Source organism: Cydia pomonella, chromosome 17, assembly GCF_033807575.1.
Source record: "Cydia pomonella isolate Wapato2018A chromosome 17, ilCydPomo1, whole genome shotgun sequence".
Classification (NCBI taxonomy): domain Eukaryota; kingdom Metazoa; phylum Arthropoda; class Insecta; order Lepidoptera; family Tortricidae; genus Cydia; species Cydia pomonella.
In genome coordinates, this window is record NC_084719.1 from 4,469,159 (window position 1) to 4,490,664 (window position 21,506).

General features: G+C 39.9%; 2 protein-coding genes across 2 annotated transcripts in view; one reads left to right on the plus strand and one right to left on the minus strand.

Annotated features, from left to right (window-relative positions):
• Window positions 1–1,882: 1,882 nt before the first annotated feature.
• LOC133527021 (myogenesis-regulating glycosidase-like) lies at window positions 1,883–13,368 on the plus strand. Its single transcript, XM_061863908.1, has 10 exons — window positions 1,883–1,988; window positions 5,948–6,067; window positions 7,352–7,552; window positions 7,968–8,628; window positions 8,917–9,109; window positions 9,403–9,512; window positions 9,910–10,059; window positions 10,433–10,538; window positions 11,436–11,592; window positions 12,280–13,368. Exons 1-10 carry the CDS (start codon window positions 1,970–1,972, stop codon window positions 12,465–12,467), a joined length of 1,905 nt encoding a protein of 634 aa, XP_061719892.1. The 5' UTR covers window positions 1,883–1,969; the 3' UTR covers window positions 12,468–13,368.
• A 3,590-nt stretch (window positions 13,369–16,958) lies between these two features.
• Window positions 16,959–21,506, minus strand: part of LOC133527031 (nucleolar protein 6) — a 37,708-nt gene continuing 33,160 nt past the window's right edge. The window contains exons 13-15 of the mRNA XM_061863918.1: window positions 20,350–20,532; window positions 18,254–18,355; window positions 16,959–17,113 (exon numbers count right to left, since the gene is read on the minus strand). Coding sequence (XP_061719902.1) covers window positions 16,985–17,113; window positions 18,254–18,355; window positions 20,350–20,532 — 414 coding nt within the window. The 3' untranslated portion in view covers window positions 16,959–16,984. The remainder of the gene's footprint in view (window positions 17,114–18,253; window positions 18,356–20,349; window positions 20,533–21,506) is intronic.

The window sequence follows — 21,506 nt, forward strand, 5'->3', positions numbered from 1 at the left end:
GGAAAATGCATTCCGCATACCACCCGGGTGCGGGGGGTGACCCGAGTGGTTATGTGGGACTCCCGTCTAGGCTAATGAGGCCTACGGTATACCCACTAAAAACCCCCATATGCCACCTCGCCGCCTTATTGGTGGGGTTACAGGAACGCTTACGTACTCATCCGCGACCCCACCGGCGGCTTGCTGAACGCTCAGGGTTAACCCTGCTCATGTCTCCAGAACCACTTTGTATATTCATCCACTTATTTCTAGGGTACATTCTAGCCTAAACCCTGTGATTAAGACCTAGATGACAAATGGCCTGAGTAGCGGAAGCCGTCAACTACTGTCAGAATGTTTACGTATGGCTGTTTTTGCCCTATTGTTGCGGCTAAGCGCCGTAGTAATGCTTTTAATGTTTCTTGACGTTTATTAAGGAGTCTGTTCAATGGTACTACTGGAAGAAAAAATCCCGCGAAATCCTTAGGGCCATAAAAAAGGTTTAGGGACTCAATTCGGAAAAGGATATTCATTTTACGCGATATAATCCGTCTATTTAGTCTTGTTTCCGATGACAATACAATAAAAAAGATACATATTTTTTGTCTGGCTGTCTCTTCTTCTTCCTCGCGTTGTCCCGGCATTTTGCCACGGCTCATGGGAGCCTGGGGTCCGCTTGACAACTAATCCCAAGATTTGGCGTAGGCACTAGTTTTTACGAAAGCGACTGCCATCTGACCTTCCAACCTAGAGGGTAAACTAGGCCTTGTTGGGATTAGTCCGGCGGTTTCCTTACGATGTTTTCCTTCACCGAAAAGCGACTGGAAAATATCAAATGATATTTCGTACATACGTTCCGAAAAACTCATTGGTACGAGCCGGGGTTTGAACCCGCGACCTCCGGATTGCAAGTCGCACGCTCTTACCGCTAGGCCACCAGCGCTTTGTCTGGCTGTCTGCACAGATGTAATAAAAAATAATGCAACCAAGAGCAAATTTTGTATGAAGTATTTGCTTACCAACCTACCTACGAGTATTAACCTATGTGTGTGGTTGTGCTGTGTAGCGTAATAAATCTTCCAAAAAAAATGCAAAAAGATTACCAAAAAATTAGGTCAGGTCAGGATCCATATGATACAAGAACAACAGAAGAGAATAACGACCGACAACACCCAGCTGCAAAAGTGTACATTGTAGATGCTCGAAAGTAAGGAAATTACGAACATAAGGAACAATTTTTGTACGAATTTTTGGAACCCAGATGAAATTAAATACCTTTCAGAGGGAGATACCCAGTGTCTTACCTGAGCGACTAACTCGCGAACGCGAAGCGGCGCGGCGCGGGTGAATTCAATCCTTTGATACCTATGGAAGTGTACTACGTGGGCGATCTCCGAATGCCGTTGGGCCGCCGCGCCGCGCCGCGTCGCATTCGCGAGGCATCGCCCACGTAAACCGCGCTGTTACAGCGATAAGACCTCCTGTTGCTACCTTTCTTTACAATTCCACACCAGCTACCCACACCGTCCCCAAAAAGACGGCCATTCGACCACCCCACCAGTCGGTGGGGAAGCGACCCGCAACAGCCGCCGCAGCCATTGTGCGGTAGCGGCCCCTCATACCCCCCTGACGGGGGGTATCGACAGAACACTCAAGTCAAGTTCTTTACAATTCAATTCAATTCTTTCAATTCAATTTCAACAATGTAAATCTGTTTTTAAATTTGTTTTCTTTGTGGTGCAATGAAGAATATTTACTTGACTTACTTACTTATAAGTAGCTATGCGATCGTTATGTCGGTACATCTTCCTAAGTAGTGATGGTGTATTTAATTATGTACCCACTGGAGCCTGACAATGCAATGCACAACCTCCTTTACGTGCTGAACCAATTAAACGGTGTGATAATGATATGCGTCACGTAAATAATAGTTCATAGAGCCTGAACGGCCAGTGAAGTGCTGGAAGGTGGAGGACAAGGACCCTTCAGGATGGCCGCCATTTTGTGCTGTAAGTATCTCATCCGTTTTGGTTGCCTTAGGGCCTGTTTCACAATGTCCAAGTAAAGTCCTGAATAAGCTACTTGCCACTTATCTGACGAATAAAGTCATCGTTGGCGTTTCACAACCTTCAAATAAGCTTAACTGGTAGATAAAGTGCTAAGTTTTGCAGGAAGTTTTATCTGGCACATCAGACACAGCAGTAAAAGTATAAACTGACACTACAATGCGTTACAATGAGTAGTTTCAAAATGTAAGCAGTTCTTCTGTAGTTGTGTAATTAATACAGGCGCTTATTGTTTTCGGTGTAGTACTTAGCGCCACTTGCACGATCTCACTAACCCGGGGTTAGTGAGATGGTGCCGGAACGGTTTAACCGCTTAAGGGGCTTTACCGCTTAACCGCTTAAATGTTGTATTGACTTGTAAAAGAGCCCTTGAGGCCTACTTGCAGAATAAATTTTTGAATTTTGAATTTTGGGCCATCAACGTGCTCACTAGTGCCACTACTAAATAAAAATAATAATAAAAAAATATATTATAGGACATTATTACACAAATTGACTAAGTCCCACAGTAAGCTCAATAAGGCTTGTGTTGCGGGTACTTAGACAACGATATATATAATATATAAATATTTATAAATACTTAAATACGTAGAAAACACCCATGACTCAGGAACAAATATCCATGCTCATCACACGAATAAATGCCCTTACCAGGATTTGAACCCGGGACCATCAGCTTCGTAGGCAGGGTCACTACCCACTAGGCCAAACCGGTCGTCAAATAATTGTGATTATTTAAATTTAACGATAGAGATAGAGCCACTATGTACTGTATTTTATATTTAAGTACCTTTTGAATACATTATAATAGTTTTTACGTTGCTGGATTCGTCAATCTAGGCGGTCAAAGTTAAAACGGCCGTTTTTGTTTTGAGTTCATAGATCGACGAATCCAGTAACATTTTTTTATACTACGTCGGGGGCAAGCAAGGCTACGGCTCGCCTGATGGTAAGCAGTCACCGTAGCCTATGTACCTACGCCTGCAACTCCAAAGGAGTTAAATGCGCGTTGCCGACCCTAACACCCTCGTTGACTCTCAGCTCATCAGCTCTCTAGTTTGATTTATTCAAAAGATACTTAATTACAAAATACAGTACAAAGCGGCACCTTTTTAGAGTTCCGTACCCAAAGGGTAAAACGGGACCCTAATATTACTAAGACTCCGCTGTCCCACCGTCTGTCACCAGGCTGTATCTCATGAACCGTGATAGCTATACAGTTGAAATTTTCACAGATGATGTATCTGTGTTGCCGCTATAACAATAAATACTAAAAAGTAGGGAACCCTCGGTGGGCGAGTCCGATTCGCACTTGTCCGGTTTTTTAAATATCTATCGTTAAATTTATAGAACCAAATTTTTTTAGCACTGGCGCTAGTGAGCACCCTGATGGCCCCTTAAGCGGTTAAACCGTTAACCCGGTGTCAAATTGTACTGGTAACTATGGTAACTCCAGGTTTAACTGGTTAACTGAGGTTAGTGGGATGTTACAAGTGGCCCTTAGTAGATTGTTAACTAAGGGACGAAAGGCACTCATATCTATCGAGGTAATTTCCAGGTAATGTGCCAATAGTCCGATACTGAAATGATGCCTTTCACCAGAGTTAAAAGCTCTACTTCTCATTTCGAATACGAGGAAAGTGTATTTTACAAGTGTTTAATAAACGTGACAAAGTGCTTTTATCGGAGTATTTTTGAGGGTACTTTCAATTAACAATTTTGGTAAAAGTATCGGTATTTATGGGATGGCGAGGGATCAGAATGGAAATGTACAAAAAATCCATTTAAAGCCTATTTTTAATTGATTATCGTAAATAAATAAAAAAAGTACTTAGAAAGTAAAATGCTCTAGAGCAGACGTATCACTTTCTGCACACTTTTTTAGAACAACAACGACCCACTTACTGAGACAGCTATTGTATTTTACAATTGAAAACAATTGTCTAAAAATTAGCAATAAGTATGTATTGTATGCATTGTCGAAAACCGGCATAACGAATTGCAATCAGCTATGGACTGGAACCGTCTGGGGCTCAATCCGACTTATTTTAATAACAATATGTACATTACAACTGGTAGTCGTATACCTATAGATATAATTTTGAGAAAAGTCACTGCTAATTGGCAATATAGAAGATATTTTCAAAGTGGTAAAATCAAATGTAAAATAAATAAATTAGGGAAACAAACACATTTGGTCAATTAAGTAAGTCTATTTAAATTTAAACCCGGAGACGATTATAAATAGATTTCCTAAGAAGCAATCAATACCTGCAACCACGTATTATTATAATTGGTGTTTTGCAAAGATGTCACGGTGGATACCGACAATTACAGAATACAATGATGAGAGCGTCATTATAGGAAACTGGTTTTATTGATAGGAGGCGTTAAAATAACGTGGAGGGTGAACAAACATTTTGAAAATTGTCGCGTTTGAACGCTGTAGGATTTTTTATATATACTACGATAGTGGCGAACAAGCATACGGCTCGCCTGATGGTAAGCAGTCGCAGTAGGCTCCTTGTTGGGGGGCTGGGGGCCTAGCTATAACAATCGTATATAGAAAAAGCCAACAGGGTTACAACGTGCCTGCTAGTCAAATCAGTTTCTTTTTTCGAACTGTCAAAACGATTAGCCACTATGAAATTTAATATGACTTAAGATATAAATTGTGTTACAAAATAACTACAACCTACGTTTTTCTTATAACTTTCTGGTGATTTGTTTCGCCCATAGTGTGATAAAAATTATTTTAAATACTGGCAACATCACTATTGAAACTCAAGAAGAAATATAAGTGGTAATTTTTCCATACAAGGGTAATTCCACAAGACTGTAACGTCAGTTACCAATTCTTTCGTGTGTTCTTACATTAATTAAGCGAATTTAAGTGTCTGTATGTCTGGCGTAGCCCTACAGGTAGATTTCTGGTAACCTTCTGAACGCCACGCCTATGGCACGCGGCGCGTAATCGTGAACCTTGTCGGTACGCATGAAGGTTGATATTGGGCTGTAGCCGCGCACGTCATATAACGTCTTTGGCGGTCAAAAGGTTAAATTTGCTTAATTGATGTAAGAACACACGAAAGAATTGGTAACTGACGTTACGGTCTCGTGGAATTATCCACAAACTTTCTCGCCATTTTTCTCCCTAGATTTTGGCGCTATGTATTTTTTATATGAGTTCAATATTACCAGTACCTGTGTATGTACGGTTGGCTTTTTTGATATTATTTTTATCATGGTAACTAGGTAACCAAAGTGCAAAAAAACGGCCAAATAAATGCGCCGTAAACTTACGCCTAGCATACAAAATCGGCAACAACCATAAGAACCAAAACAGATAATATTTTTGTCATTCCAACGGAACTGTGTCATAGCAACGATCAACTGGATTTACATCTAATGAAACCTGCTATAATTAAAAACCTCGTGGCATCTAGTTTCTTTGCTCCCCTGCCTGCAGAAGATTAGCATAGGTTTAATTTAATTATTGATTTAAATAACAAACAAATTAATTCTTTCTTTTCTCATAGCATGTTTTGGCGTTTGTAAAGTCTTTAATTTTGTGCTAACCTGTAATATGACTACCTTTGTATCTTGTCTGTGGAAACCTGTAATTGGCTTCTCTGATACATATTTATGTTAACCTAGTTTTAGTTTATTTAAGTTGTTGGTTTTCCGAATAAAATAAAATTCCCTCCCCAAAATTTCGTTACCTCGATTTTTGAGATTTTACGCAGAATTTTTCGCCTAAGGTGCAATTATCCTTATCGCTTTAATTTTAGGAGTCGCCCCCATCAGCACGACGGAGATATTCACCTAAAATTTTCAAATCAGAGAAGGGGCTCCGCTGGTATTTCCTCTTAAGTGTTACAGTCCATTTATTTATCTAACAGTGATGCTAGCGATGGCGGCGACTACGCAGGCAGTGGACATCAACATACTGACCACGCCGACGCTGCAGGCGCGGCTCGAAAACAACCCTTATGGAGGACTCAACCTGTTACTTAAACGAAGTAAGTGTTTAAATACTATCGCCTGTAACATTAATAATAATCAAAATACTGATCACGTTGAATCACAATGCAGGCGAGACTTGAAACTAAAGTGTATGGAGACAACAACCTATTGCTGTAACAGCGTATAAGTCGTTAGTATTCGGGCTGGCCTTTACGGCTAATTATTTGTGTATTGTAAGTAAAACCGCACGTGCTACTATATGAAAATAAGTTTTTGGCAAAAATTACATTTTTGGTACAAGCTTTTATCGCTGACTGTAGTTTTTTTTCCACAGGCAACTAATACTCATCGAGACAATTCTAAAAACCCCAAACACAATTAGGTTGCGTTGTTTTATCACAGAGTTCCTATGGCTACCTCCTGACTCCATCATCAGATCAGCTTGATGGTACCAAAATATTGCATTGTCATCCGACTTACATACGTATGCAAATTTTCAGCTTCATCGGAAACCGGGAAGTGGATCAAATTTAACTTGCAAGATTTGTCCCGTACATACTAACAGGGCAAGTTAAATAAAAGCTTGTAAAAAATAATTCTAATTGGCACCTGAGCGCGAGCTAGTTCAACGCTTAAAAAAACCAGTGTAAGTGCGCTCTCCGATAACGCGCCTTTATTACGCATCTCGATGACACATTTTAGACTGGTTCTGTAGCGTTCGACCCTCCGGCACTCAGTAACCGTAGAGGAACCACAGACAGCCTGGCAACATATTTTATTATATTCATTTTGAATCTTATTGCAATTTCCATAGGATTTGTAATTCAATAACCGGTTAAAGTGACCGAACCTTTTTTATGCAGGTAAGTAGCCCGTGCGGTTTTACTTACAATAGACAATGAGTTAGCCGTAAAGGCCTGCTAGAAAACTAACGAGTATAAGTATGTAGGTTCAAAATACTAGCCTTCATGTACCTGGCGGTGATATCAACGACAGGTTACAAATACACGGTGGTAACAACACCTTGAAAATATTCCTTAGAGTTAAACCTCATGCTTAACACTTTCGGTGCCGGTCGCCCCGTTTCCAGTTCAAAATGAACACATACGTTCTTGGCAGTGATTATGTTAAACGGCGTAAATAAAACCCGCTTATAGGTTATAAATGAACAACTTTTTATCGGGACACAAAAGTGGAGTGGGGGAAACAACCACATGACGAATTGTTTCCACCTTTTTGTACCTTGATGACAATATATTATTAATTTGTTACATACATATAGCAAGTAAAGACTAAATTATGATTCGTTTGATATTACTAACGATATTCCTTTTCAACAGAGGGACTATCTGAAGTGGTAGCAGTAATCGGGCGGCGCACCGGCGCGATCAAAGACGTGGTCCAAGACGGCGACGTTGTGATCCAGTTCGCCAACGACACGTCCATGCGGGTGTCGGTGGAGGCGGCGGGGGGAGGCCAGATACTTACTATTAGTTGGGAGGCACCTAAGGGCATGAGGTTGGAGGACTGCGTTAATTTAGGTAGGTTATCTATTCATTCAGTAATATTTTTATGATAAACCATTTGGTGAAAGCCGACGGTGCGAGTCGACGCGACGGATTGTCGTAGAAACTGCAGTTTTACTTATAAACAATAATCAGTATTGAGCAAACCCAATCCGTTAAATTATTTCCAACTATCTCTACCGCATCTCACCTGGCGGGACACAAGGAATGCTTTTCCTTTCTAAAACTTCCTTCCTTTGCCTTGTCGCCAACACAGCCTATCTTCAAAACTTATTTATCTGCCCTTAACTTAGGTACAGTCGGTGCACTAACCCACTTTTCTCTACAGCTAGTATGGCGACGTGCTAAGGTACTTAAGTTGGGGTACTCACTGTCATGATATGCAGTACATGTTCAGTTAAGTCCCTAACGTATTTGTATTGTTCCACAGGCTCCCGACACTGGTACGGCGGTCCTCAGCAGAAGCGACAGTACTGGCCGATAGAGCGCCTGACCCTCGTTGACTACTCCTACGTCACCAAGGAAGCCGACAACTGCGGCATCGCCGAGCCCTACTGGCTTAACTCCGAAGGCATCTTCTACTACTTAGACAAGAAAGTCCCTTTATTCGTCGACCAAAATGACTTGGAGAAAAACGCAGCGTGTTTCGTAGCTCAAGTCAAACCTCCCTATTCGAGTAAGCGAGAGAGAAATGAGCTAGTATATGCCGTAGGCATCTTTGATGATGTCAGAAAGGCACATGAATACGCGGTGGGTAAATATCTTGGTAAGCCAAGCGGCGTACCTGATCCATTGATGATTAAGTATCCAATTTGGTCAACATGGGCAAGGTATAAAACTAACGTTGACCATGAAACAGTTCTAAAATTCGCAGATGAGATCAACAGCTATGGATTCCCTAATAGCCAGTTGGAAATTGATGATCTTTGGGAAACCTGCTACGGATCCCAGACAGTGGATGTAGATAGATTTCCGGATATGAAGAACACAGTGCAAATGCTGAAAGCGAAGGGATTCAGGGTGACGGTTTGGACACATCCGTTCATCAATAAGGGATGCGAGCCGTGGTATACGGAAGCGCTTAACAAAGGGTAAGTTATTAGTCAGAGGCACAAATCACCCTATGTAAACCACTGCAACGGCAAGAAGCCATGCACTTTCAGAGACCTGGTTCAAAAGAGCAATACATGATTTTAAATCAATAAAAGACCATGTACATGTTGCTTTAAGCACGGATCAAACGAAGGTCTATTATGGTCTTCATCAGCTCTATAAAGTTGACACCCTGTATAGATATATTTTTGTTGGCAACATAGATACCTATAGATACGCTGTCATCATGTTGGAAACAACAAATAACCAAGCAGCTTACCTTTCAGCTACCTGGTCTTCTCGGAGTACGGCTCCGTGGAGACGAGCTGGTGGAACGACAATGAGACGACAACGGCCTACATCGACTTCACGAAGCCGGAGGCGAGGAACTGGCACATTGGGAGACTGAAGAACCTTCAGAACGCATATGGCTTCGACAGCTATAAGTTTGACGGGGGGGAGTCGGATTGGTCGCCGCAGGTATAATGTTTAAGGCTTAAGCAATGGATACTGTGCTTTTTGTGTTTGTATTTCAAAGATCTTTCAAAACCATGCTTCAAGATAAAACAGCAGATAACTTTGATTTGTATTTCTTTCCTACGGGCTCACATTGCCATTGCATTATACTTTTGTACTTAAATGTGTTTGTAGCATATCGTAGTGCTCAGGCTGATGATCGATTTCGATCTTTGGGACAATCTAGACGAAATTAGATCAAGCAAATCTTTAAAGGAATTGCAGATTATAATATTTATAATTATAAAACATTTCAGATTCCGGTACTTAAAGGCGACATCCGCGACCAGCCTGGAGTGATCACCGCCGATTATGTTCGAGCCGCCGCCACGTTCGGGCCCATCACCGAAGTCCGAGCTGGCTACAGGTCTGTGTTCTTACCGATACCGTTCAGAACAGAATGAATTAGTTTTTAGATAAAATCTTGAAAGACGACAACTACCCAAAAATTAAACATTCTTCTACAAAACTTTACAATTTTGCGTAATTTAATATAAACAAGCACAAATAGGAGAACGAGTTGGTGAAAGCAACTGCCTAGAATTTATACAAAAAAATGACCATGTCACTCTAGTGACGTATCATGATTGCAATGACAACATTCGCTGTGAAATTCTAACGGTCAGCTGTAATTAAAAGACGTTGGACCGGCAATTTAGAGTTGTGGGTTGGAATCCCACGTTAACCTAAGTTGATCACTGTTCATTTTCATTGTGATAGACATCTGTATAAACAATTTATAACAAATCACCACATTACTTCAGGACGCAAGACCTCCCGATCTTCGTGCGCATGATCGACAAGGACACGTACTGGACGTTCGAGAACGGTCTCCCAACTCTAATTACAACGCTGCTTCAGATGAACATCAACGGGTATCCGCTCGTGTTACCTGATATGATTGGAGGGAATGGGTAAGTGTGCCGAGCACTTGCATAATTTTTCGGTAGATTTATTTTATTTAATTATAGGTAATTCTAACCTAAAAGTAGTTCGGAAGTATTATTTGAAGGTAAAAAAGCACTTTTCGAGCGCGGACATTCATGAGAAGCATTCGAAACCATTAGGACGTGACGTTGGGAGCATTGCTGGGAATCGAGAAATGTGACGTTAGCTTATGAAGGCTCCTATGTGCCTTCATAACACTTGGAGCAATATTCGAAACCGCTCCCGATCTCTCAAGTTCTTTCTGGTAATTTCTGACGATACACAATGAAGTGGTAAATTAGAATCAAAGTAGGTAACGAAGACCGTTAAGCTTCATACTGATTAAACCGTGTCTTTCAGGTATAACGAGGCTCCGACCAAAGAGCTATTCATCCGATGGCTTCAAGCCAACACTTTCATGCCCAGCATGCAGTTCTCATACGTGCCGTGGGACTTTGACAATGAGGTAGGTCGTTTTATTGTCTCCGACTTTATGATGACATTGATGATCATTTGAACGACTACCTACTTTCCTTATCCTACCGTGTGGCGTGACGCAAATATACAAGGAGGACCAAACAAATGATCTGGTTTTTGCAAACGCACACTGAAAAAAATATGATCCATCGAGCAAACATAAGTGATTTTCATTAAGGTTAACTGCTTTATACAATATCAACAAATACCTATTTGAAAAACAGTAAAATACAAAACAGTAACGTTACTGTTTGAACATTTCTAAATGTCGAAAAAACTACAAAAATAAACTAAGTCACTACATTTTAGTTACTCAAAGCAGTAAAATTTACTGTTTTGTTCGATAGGCTCATATGGAACTGTTTAAAGCAATAAACGTTACAAAATTTCAATTGTTTTAAATGTTTTTTTTTCTTAATGCATTTTGACCTTCGAAAAGTGTTTGATTCGCAGATCCTGGTCATTGAAATATCGATAGACTTCCATTTCCGATGCGTTTACGTAATGGACGTAGATTTTCTTAAGGTTCAAGTTCAAATAATGGACTACCTGTTCAGCATTGCGCTGGCCGTACGTAGATCTGCCACAAAATGAAAGAGACATAAAGTATATATGTGACGTTCCACGGGAAAAGGTACATTATGGCGGCTGGCGCCTACGCTGTTATTCACGACGCTCCTATACGAACACGCTGCTACGCGTCGTAAGCGCCAACCTCCATAAGGTACCTTTACCCGTGGGACGTCACATATACTTAATAGTGGATTTAGCCCTTTAAATGAGCATGAGGTTGTCTGTTTTTTCATAAGTTTTAAACCTTATTAAAAAAATACAAAGTTCATAATACGGTGGGAAATATGTATTAATGATTTTACTACGATTCCAGACGATCGCAATAAGCAAGAAGTTCGTACAGCTCCACGCCAAGTACGCCGATCAGATTGTAGCCGCGTGCGCGCGCGCCGCGCAAACCGGCGCGCCCGTCAACCCGCCCATTTGGTGGATCGACCCTACTGACACCACTGCGCATGACATTTGGGACGGTAAGCACAAATGTGTTCTATCATTTACACTAATGTTTAAAACGGAGTTTTACGACTATGCATTCCAAAGTTCTCGTAATTTGTAATCATTTATCTTCTTCGTGTTGTTCCGGCAGTTTGCCACGGCTCATGGGAGCCTGGGGTCTGCTTGGCAACTAATCCCAAGAATTGGCGTAGATTCTAGTTTTTACGAAAGCGACTGCCATTGCCATCTGACCTAACCCAACTAGGCCATACCATATTGGGATTAGTCCGGTTTCCTCACGATGTTTTCCTTCACCGAAAAGCGACTGGTGAATATCAAATGATATTTGGTACATAAGTTCCGAAAAACTCATTGGTGCGAGCCGGGGTTTGAGCCCGCGACGTCCGGATTGCAAGTCGCACGCTCTTTGGTTAGGCCACTTAACTAGCGCTAAAAGAGCGCCTACATTGTCAGTGCGACCCCGAATCTTAGTAAAGCGGGCAGGCAACCAGGAGGCCGACTGTTTTAAAAATTTGGTATGGTTTCCATCTTATTTTAAAACTACCTTGAGGATAACGCATCTCGCTCGCACCACGTGTGAGGGATATCTAAAACAACTCCTTATTGCATTTCACCGCCACAAAATAAAATAAAAAATACCATATCAAATTGTTAAAATAGACAAAGGAGTTCACCAAATCTGTACCTAAAACCTGTTCCAGAATACCTCCTCGGCGAGAGCATCCTGGTGGCGCCCGTGGTGGAGCGCGGCGCGCGCGCGCGCGACGTGTACCTGCCGGCCGGCGCGTGGCGCGCGCAGGGCGCGCCCGGCGCGACGCTGCGGGGCGGCGACTGGATACGCAACTACCCGGCGCCGTTGGATACCCTACCCTACTTTGTTAGAGAGTAATATTATGTTAGTGTGATTGTAGGGTGGCTAAAACATGACTCAATGATAATATACTTCTAATTTTCTAAGTTTATCAACATTTCACACTCTTCTCGCCCCACGGAAGAGTAATATTATCTAAAGTGCTTTTTTTAACACGCTTTTATTAGGTCGATCTGTATGTAACTATGTAATGGAATCTAAGGTCCATTTAACCACCTTCCAAGGATCGTAGCGTCATGAAAATTGGCAGCTGTATGTAGTTCTGATGACAATACAATAATATGGTACTGTCGAACTGATCCGATGATGGAGCCGGAAGATATGAACTGGAACTTCATGATGGAACATCGTAGGGCTGTGTTTGGATTTGTTAGAAGTCTTGTGAACATCGACCACGATTAGGTTTCAAGGTCTGATGATGAAGCCGGAAGATAGGCCCTGGCATTCCATGATGGAATATCGTATCATAATCGTGTTTGCACTTGTGAGAAAGGTCACGTAATGGACTTTGAACACGATCAGGTTTCACATTTAAAAAAGCGTCTTTCTAGTGTTTTTTAAACTATTAATTATTCTTACATAATATCTGAATAAATCATGTTAACAAAGGAGATAATATATAGGTAAATTTTATTTTTAAAAATACTATCGACACATAATCTACAGTAAAGTTAATATCAACTGAGCTTTTCGGCTTGGGCTAGTGCAGTGCAAAGTCCAACTAATATTAGTTCAACTATTACCAACATTTTATTTATTAATTTTTATACCTTATATTTATTTTGGCTTTATGTTGTATTTATCTCCTATGATAAGAACAGTTTGTCACACCATATATGATCAAATTATAAACACGAATCGTTAGAGCTCTCTCAGGAAACCCGATTCGATATTCCACTCTCGTTAACAATTTTAGCCACCAGCTAGGAAACAAATCAAATTATAAAATATTTCTGATATTTATTTATTTAATCTTTATTGCACATAAGAAAACACACTGTACAATTGGCGAACTTAATACCGTAAGGTATTCTCTAACAGTCAACCTTTAGGCAAAGCAGACAAGTTGTAGGCGGTAAAACATGAGGTATAGGTGAAACAATTACGTACATGTACGAACACAATACAATCATAAGAAATACACAAACATAAACAAACATATATATATAAATAATATTGATACAAATGCATATACATTATATATATATATATATATATATATATATATATGTGAAATCAGATGAACTTACAAATTATAGAAACATTAAGATTTTCCAGTGATATGTTTTCATTTGTAGTAAAGGATTTGTATAGGAGGTGCAACACACTGCTCGCCCTTACCGCCTGGCCACGACGTTGCGCGACTTGCGACAGCGACGGCGAATCAAGGAACAAATTTTTTTAGACGGATCGCGCGCGATTACGTACAAAAGTAGATTAATGGAAGACATAAGTATAACTTATGTAGTTTTTTTTGCTTACCTTAACTCGAGAAACAGCTTTTAATAATAATAATAAAATTCTTTATTGCACACTACATAAAAAACAGATACAGAACAGCTTTTGTGCATTGTTCAAAACTCTTTTTGATCCGAGTACAGGTTTGTGTAAATACTTGTCCAAATGTTGGAGTATAAAATAAAAATATTAATATATTGATTTAAACCAACACGATTTTCGTTCATAGTTTTAATACGAATACGGGACTTAATCGCGTAAACTTACGTTTATTATATTTATTACTTCAGCACCGGAATGTGATGTATTTGCAAGTAGTTGGATGGATCTGTGTAAAGAATGTATGAAGTTCTGTGAGACGATGGATAAGCGAGAATCTTCTGTCTTGTATTAGTCTTCTTTCTTACATTTTTTTTATACTACGTCGGTGGCAAACAAGCATACGGCCAGCCTGATGGGAAGCAGTCTCCGTAGCCTATGTACGCCTTCAACTCCAGAGGAGTTACATGCGCGTTGCCGACCCTAAAACTTCTAGACTGTATAATGTTCCAAGGTTGTATAAATACTGTCTATTATAAATTTCACAGTGTATTAGTTCGCTGTAATGCTGTGTACATTTTTTTAAATTAGTAAAAAAAAATGGCCTGACGTTTCGAACGTGACGTTACGCTCGTAGTCACAGGCAGACAACAGGGTTAATAAACGTAAGTTTACGCGATTAAGTCCCGTATTCGTAACTAAAAATATTAATGTTTCTACACTCATTCTAGTGTAGCCACTTTCGATAAAAACATTATTTTTAAATACTTGAAGACGTCCCATTCGCTCCATTGAGCCACGCTACAGCGAACGTGGCATGCTCGTCGCTTCGCTCTACTTTGTTGCGTCGTCCGTCGCACCGCCCGTCGCTAAGACCAATGTCGTGACCAGAGGGCCTACCGCGAACCACGTTCGACGTGTTGCCTCTCTGTCGCACTTGTAAATTCGTGCTTAAGTGTGATAGGGAGGCAACACGTCGAACGTGGTTCGCGGTAGGCCCTCAGGACGTCAGAGTTGGTCGAAGGCGTCTAGCGTATCAAAGATAGCATACACCAGAGAATTTGGGACGGGGTACAACCGTGGCCGGTGGCCTAGTGGTCAGGACTTTAGCCGCGTACGCTAAAGACGGGGGGTCGATTCCCGCCTCAGCCACCGGTGGATTTGGTAACTTTCTTTGGTGTATGGTATTTAAGATTATAATTTTAGCCACATTAACTTATTGCACAAAGTAAGTATTTATTATTTGACAAGCACTTTTAATAATAGAAACAAAATTAAATACATGATTATAAATAGTTATTTAGATTACGAAGCAGTAAACGCTTACCTGTATCATATTAGTTTCTTAAGGAAACTTTGTGTTGTTTTAGAATTATACTATTCATAATGATAACTTGAAATATTTTTTTTGTCTTTATTTTCCCAATTAATATTGGTTAAAATCGGTTATTAACAAACCTAAATTAAAGATCAGCACTGTTTGTTTTAAGCTGTTCACATAATTTCTACTTTTGACATTTGTGTTTGCAATGTTAATAGTCTACGGAATAAAAAACAGCCTTTTATTTAGATGAAACGTTTTAAGCACGCGGAGATAAAACGACGCGTGTAAGCTCGTAACGCCGAACAGACCGTTTACGCGCAGTAAAATTAAAATACACTAGTCTGAAACCGCCCTTTTCCTACTCTTCTACTGTTATCTGTCATTTATGCATTCATTAACACGAATATAAGAACATACATAAAAGGTTTCAAGAAAAAGTCTATATTGTCTATTCCTCATAAAAGCTCTTGTGCTTTTAATCGCTATAACGTTACTGCGATTAATGGCGACCAACCTAACAAAACCAAAACGAATACAGTTTTAAACTAGGTGCATTGCCCCCAACTTATAAAATATTCATTTGGTTGCATAGTAATAGTACATTATGATACAAGTGCGAAAAATAGGAAATTGGAAACGAGTGGCGATAAATTAAAACACGACCGAAGGGAGTGTTTTAAATCGACACGAGTTGCGAATTACCTATTCGCACATGTATCGTACAACGTTTTACAGTACATATGGCCCTTTAAATGTTCGACACAATAACGTAATATGCTAATTTTCGCACTAGTGCTATAAAGTAGCACCATATGTACTGTAAAAATAATTACTTCATAAGTCAGAAACACGCATGTGACACCCGTAATATAGCAACACCCATAGACTACGAAGACCGCTTAGCGTTGCTTGTTTGTCTCCGTAGGCTAAAAAACTGTCTAAAAATTTAATTTAGCAAGTAGCAAGTACCAGGGCCTCATGAGTTACGAGGTGTCGCCGACCGGCCGGCCGCGGCCCGGGGCGGGCGCGCAACAAGGTATGCTCGCGCGTCTTGGCTATATACTTTTGCTTTGTTTACTTAAATTAAGATTTATTTTTGTTGACTCGTAGGAAAAATATTGTATGCAACGTTGTATAAGTAGGTCAAAAAATGCTCGTGGCGTATTCCTTTACAATGTTCGCCCACGCCTTCGGCTCCGGCTCACATTGTAACTCACGCCACTCGCCTTTTTTGACCCTTCTTATACAACTGTTGCATAAAATACTATAAAGAACGCGCTGTTTTAAAATGGTTTATTTCTAGTATGCACTAAACTAGACTATGATTAATTTTTTAATGCAGAAACGTCTGCGAACGATGCTATTAAAGCTTAGAATAAATTGAAAAAATGGAAAAATTACTGTCTTGGATGAGACTTTTGCTGCCTAGGGATGAGGTCTTGGTGGCTCAGATGGCAGAGCGCTGGAGTATCGATCCAGAGGCCGTGAGTTCAAGTCTCACCCAAGACAGTAATTTTTCCACTTTTAAATTTATTCTAGACTATGAATGATAGCGTGGGGACTATAGCCCGAGCCCTCTCGCACATGAGAGGAGGCCTGTGCCCAGCAGTGGGACGTATATAGGCTGAATTATTATTTTTTATTATTATTATTATGATTGATGATAAGTGATAAATAAAAGTCTGTAATTACTTCAACAACTATATTAAATGTTCTAGTTGTTAACAGTGACATGTTTCACTAACCCCGCACCCAGTATCTTGAAGTCTTCAATAATGGCTGCCGTGTTCACTTTGTACTTGTCGCCATTGCCTGTCGGTCGTAGGGCGCTTGCATTAGCGACCTGAATAGGAGAGAGAATATTGAATATTCTTACTGATATGCCAACGTAAAAGAACCATGGGCAGCTTTGTATGGAGTCTGGTCCAATGGGCACAAAGCGGAATTCCAGCGATGTATTTTAGTCAAAATGTCTTCATCCTTATTACCTACGCAATAGAGTTCATATAAGAAAATGAATTGCTGCAGGGCAGATGTTTGCGCACCGCCGGGCGAGCGCGGCAAATAATTTGACCGATCGAAGGAACCAATATATGCGTACTTCTCGATTATAACTTGATTATTTCAGTTCTGTAATAGAATTGGATTTTAAATGAGATAACTCTCAACTCTCTTGGTTTTTGGACCATCTTGACGCAGTCCTTTTCAAAATCGCGAAATGTTTCTCATGATAATTTCGGAAAACTGCCACAAAGTGCTGGAATAACATACCTCCTCCTATACGTAACGCCACGACACTTTTCACATTCAAACTCAAATTTGGAATAGTACATTACGATACAAGTGCGAAAAATAGGAAATTCGAAACGAGTGGCGATAAATTAAAACACGACCGAAGGGAGTGTTTTAAATCGACACGAGTTGCGAATTACCTATTCGCACATGTATCGTACAACGTTTTACAGTGGCCCGTTTTATATGGCCCTTAAAATGTTCGACACAGTAACGTAATATGCTAGTTTTCGCACTAGTGCTATAAAGTAGCACCATATGTACTGTAAAATATATTTTTAGTCTGCAAATGCCGTGTCCGTCGCCTACCATGGATTACCCAAATCGCCAGGCTTAAAGTTTATACGCATTTACCCATAAATCATACCTACATCTTGTATCTACAGATATATCAATGTAATTTGTTCTAATTTTTATAATATTTCTCAACTTCTTAAATGGCATATATACTTATTTGTTCTTCATAATATATAAATAGATGATGATGTGATGTGTATAAATATATATCCTTACCATCGTTACACTTTAGCTAATAAGTATGAAACTGCCTACAACCGTTTTTCTATTTTTATAGTAAGTAATTCTTATTTTCAACTGTTTTCGTCTATATCTGTTTCTCAAGCCATGCAATATTGTACATGCTCGTCACTATATACCTCTATATGTACACTTGAAGATGATGATATCTCACCTGGAACTCTTTCTCGTCTCCAATGTCTGGTTTCCACAGCACAGCGATTATCTCACCGCCGTAGTAATCATGGAAGAATAACGCGAAGTCACTGTATGCACTCTGAAATAAACAATATACTTGCAATATTTCATAAATTATACAAGCGCTGGTGGCCTAGCTGTAAGAGCGTGCGACTTGAAATACGGAGGTCGCGGGTTCAAACCCCGGCTCGTACCAATGAGTTTCCCGGAACTTATGTACGAAATATCATTTGATATTTACCAGTCGCTTTTCGGTGAAGGAAAACATCGTGAGGGTACCGGACTAATCCCAACAAGGCCTAGTTTATCCTCTGGGTTCGAAGGTCAGATGGCAGTCGCTTTCGTAAAAACTAGTGCCTACGCCACATCTTGGGATTAGTTGTCAAGCGGACCCCAGGCTCCCATGAGCCGTGGCAAAATGCCGGGACAACGCGAGGAAGAAGATTTCATACATTATACAAGTCGGATTAGCATGTCGTCAATCTTAACTGACACACATACATACAGTCTGCCTACACTAACTGTACGGACTTTGCGGTTGCAATGTGTGGCTGTATAAATATACAGATATAGTAAAAATTGCATCGCGCTCTTATTATAAAATAATATATATATATTTTTTTTTTAATTTATTTAGAAAACAAACAGCCTTTTACAAATATGTCTAAAGTAAATGAACTAAAAATAGGCCTAAAGTTTCCTACATTACTAAGAAAACTATTACATGGAAATGTAAATTACGCAATTATAAATTACCGGTTTAGTTGTGTGCTACATGCAAGTAAGTTAAGAAAACATACAAAAGTATGAAAAATATGACTGGAACCAAATTGATCAATTTCTAGAAAACAAAATTTGCCGAACTTTGTTCTTGAACACGGACAAACTATGAACAAAAATATCTATATCGTTAAGAGATTCATTATACAAATAACAAGTGCGCCTAAAGAAAGAGTTTTTAGCATAATTACTGTGTGCCACAGGAGGAAATAGAAAATGTGGGTTTAGAACGTGAGTGGAAACGAGAGATTTTGAAGGAAACGCTATCTAATAAAAGGTTAGAATCTATGTGATTTCTAATAACTTTAAATAAAAATAAAACATCTAGATATGCTCTTCTTTTCTCCAATGGAGGGAGACTATGTTTAGCTGCTGACGAAAAATAATCACAGTTATAGCGGCCGGTTCTGTAATCAAGGGACTTACAAAAAATTTTTCTGAATCCTTTCAAGTCGTGACTTGTGAATGCCAAAATGTGGGCTCCAAACAACACTGCCAAACTCCAAAATACTACGGACGAAAGAGTAATACAAAACTTTTAACGTGAATGTACTTTTGAATGGTTTACTTAAACGCAAAATCATTCCTAATTTTTTATATGCTCTCGCCACAATATTATCTATGTGTTCAACAAAGGAGAGTTTAGCATCCAGAGTAATCCCTAAATGACCTAAATCTCGGATCGACGACACCCGTGAGACACTGTTAACACTAAATAAATAAATAATAAATATTACAGGACATTATTACACAAATTGACTAAGTCCCACAGTAAGCTCAATAAGGCTTGTGTTGAGGGTACTTAGACAACGATATATATAATGTATAAATACTTAAATACATAGAAAACACCCATGACTCAGAAACATCCGTGTTCGTCACACAAATATATGCTCTTACCAGGATTTGAACCCGGGACCATCAGCTTCATAGGCACGGTCACTACCCACTAGGCCAGACCGGTCGTCAAAATATATATTAAAATATATATTATGTTATATGCGCTTCGCACATTAAGTGACAGATATAGTATGTGTATTAACCGGGCTAGCACATAATTGGCGCGACAGTATCTCGAGGCGAGATAGACTACCCGTCCCTTTTTACGTAATATAATTAGAAAAAGACGGGTAGTCTATCTCACCGCGAGATACTGTCGCAACAATCATGTGCTAGGCCTACAGAAAGCCACGTGAACGTCAGCTGCCGCTCCGTTGGTATGTTAAAGAACAGTGTTTCTTAACAATGTATGTAGATAAATTATATCGGAAATGATGTTCATTTGAAACTTACCGTAAGTTCGTCCAAGTATCTCCTGACAGGGTTGAACTGCACGACCGGTATGACGTCACCGGCGCCGTCAGGCAACGGTTTAGGTTTGGGCTTCACGTCGACCCGCTCAGACAAGTAGGGGGTCAGTGAGGGGTGGAGGTGGATTAGTACGTCGTAGCCGGCGTAGGACGGCACGAAGATGCTCTGAAATAACAAATAAACATAAAATTATATTTTTTATTCAATATAATATTTATTTGTTTTACAAGGGGGCAAAGTTGTTGTTTAACAGCTCGTGCTAATATTGATACCCGAGTAAGCGAAAGATTCCAATTTTGAACCACGAGCGTAGCGAGTGGTTCGAGAAGCGGAATCATAAACGTGGCGAGGGTTTCAAGGTACGAGAGCTAATCAAACTTTGCCTCCGAGTGAAACACAAAAATTTTCACCACGCGAAGAAAAAACTCAAAATGCAATATCAAAAAAATCCATCCAAATCAAATCCAAATGAACGTATTAAAACAAAATATCGTTCAAAATCATCATTTAAAACTTAATTCTACCAGCTAACATAAGGAAACAGCTCAAAATATGCATCTGATTACATGTGAATAAAAAGCAACTTTCTCATTAGTTTTTGAACAATCAAAAGGGCCTTTACCAGCTAGTGTGGTGAAAATATATTTATACATGGTCCTTAACTTCAACGACCAAAGAATTGAGATCTAAATTGGTGCCAAGTTCTGACAATAATAGGGGATATTACGCAAAACTCTGTGTAGGGGGCGCAGATCTAGAGCAGAGCTCAACTGGGGAAGTAAATCCTCCTTACAGAAAACCGCAGCCAAATAACACTAGAAGGTTGCCAGAGCTCAACGAGGGTGCGAGTGTTAGGGTCGGCAACGCGCATTTAACTTCTCTGGAGTTGCAGACGTACATAGCTGCGGAGTCTGCTTACCATCAGGCGGGCCGTATGCTTGTTTGCCACCGATGTAGTATTAAAAAAAATCCTCAGTCGGAGAAAGAGAGTCGGTTCGTGAAAACATGTTTTTGCATAAATTACTCACCAATATACATTATTTCATCAATTGAATCTCCATGAATGTCAAAGTATTTCTAACCTTCAACGTATTACTTGAATGTATTCCTCAGTCGGAGAGAGTTGGTTCGTGAAAACA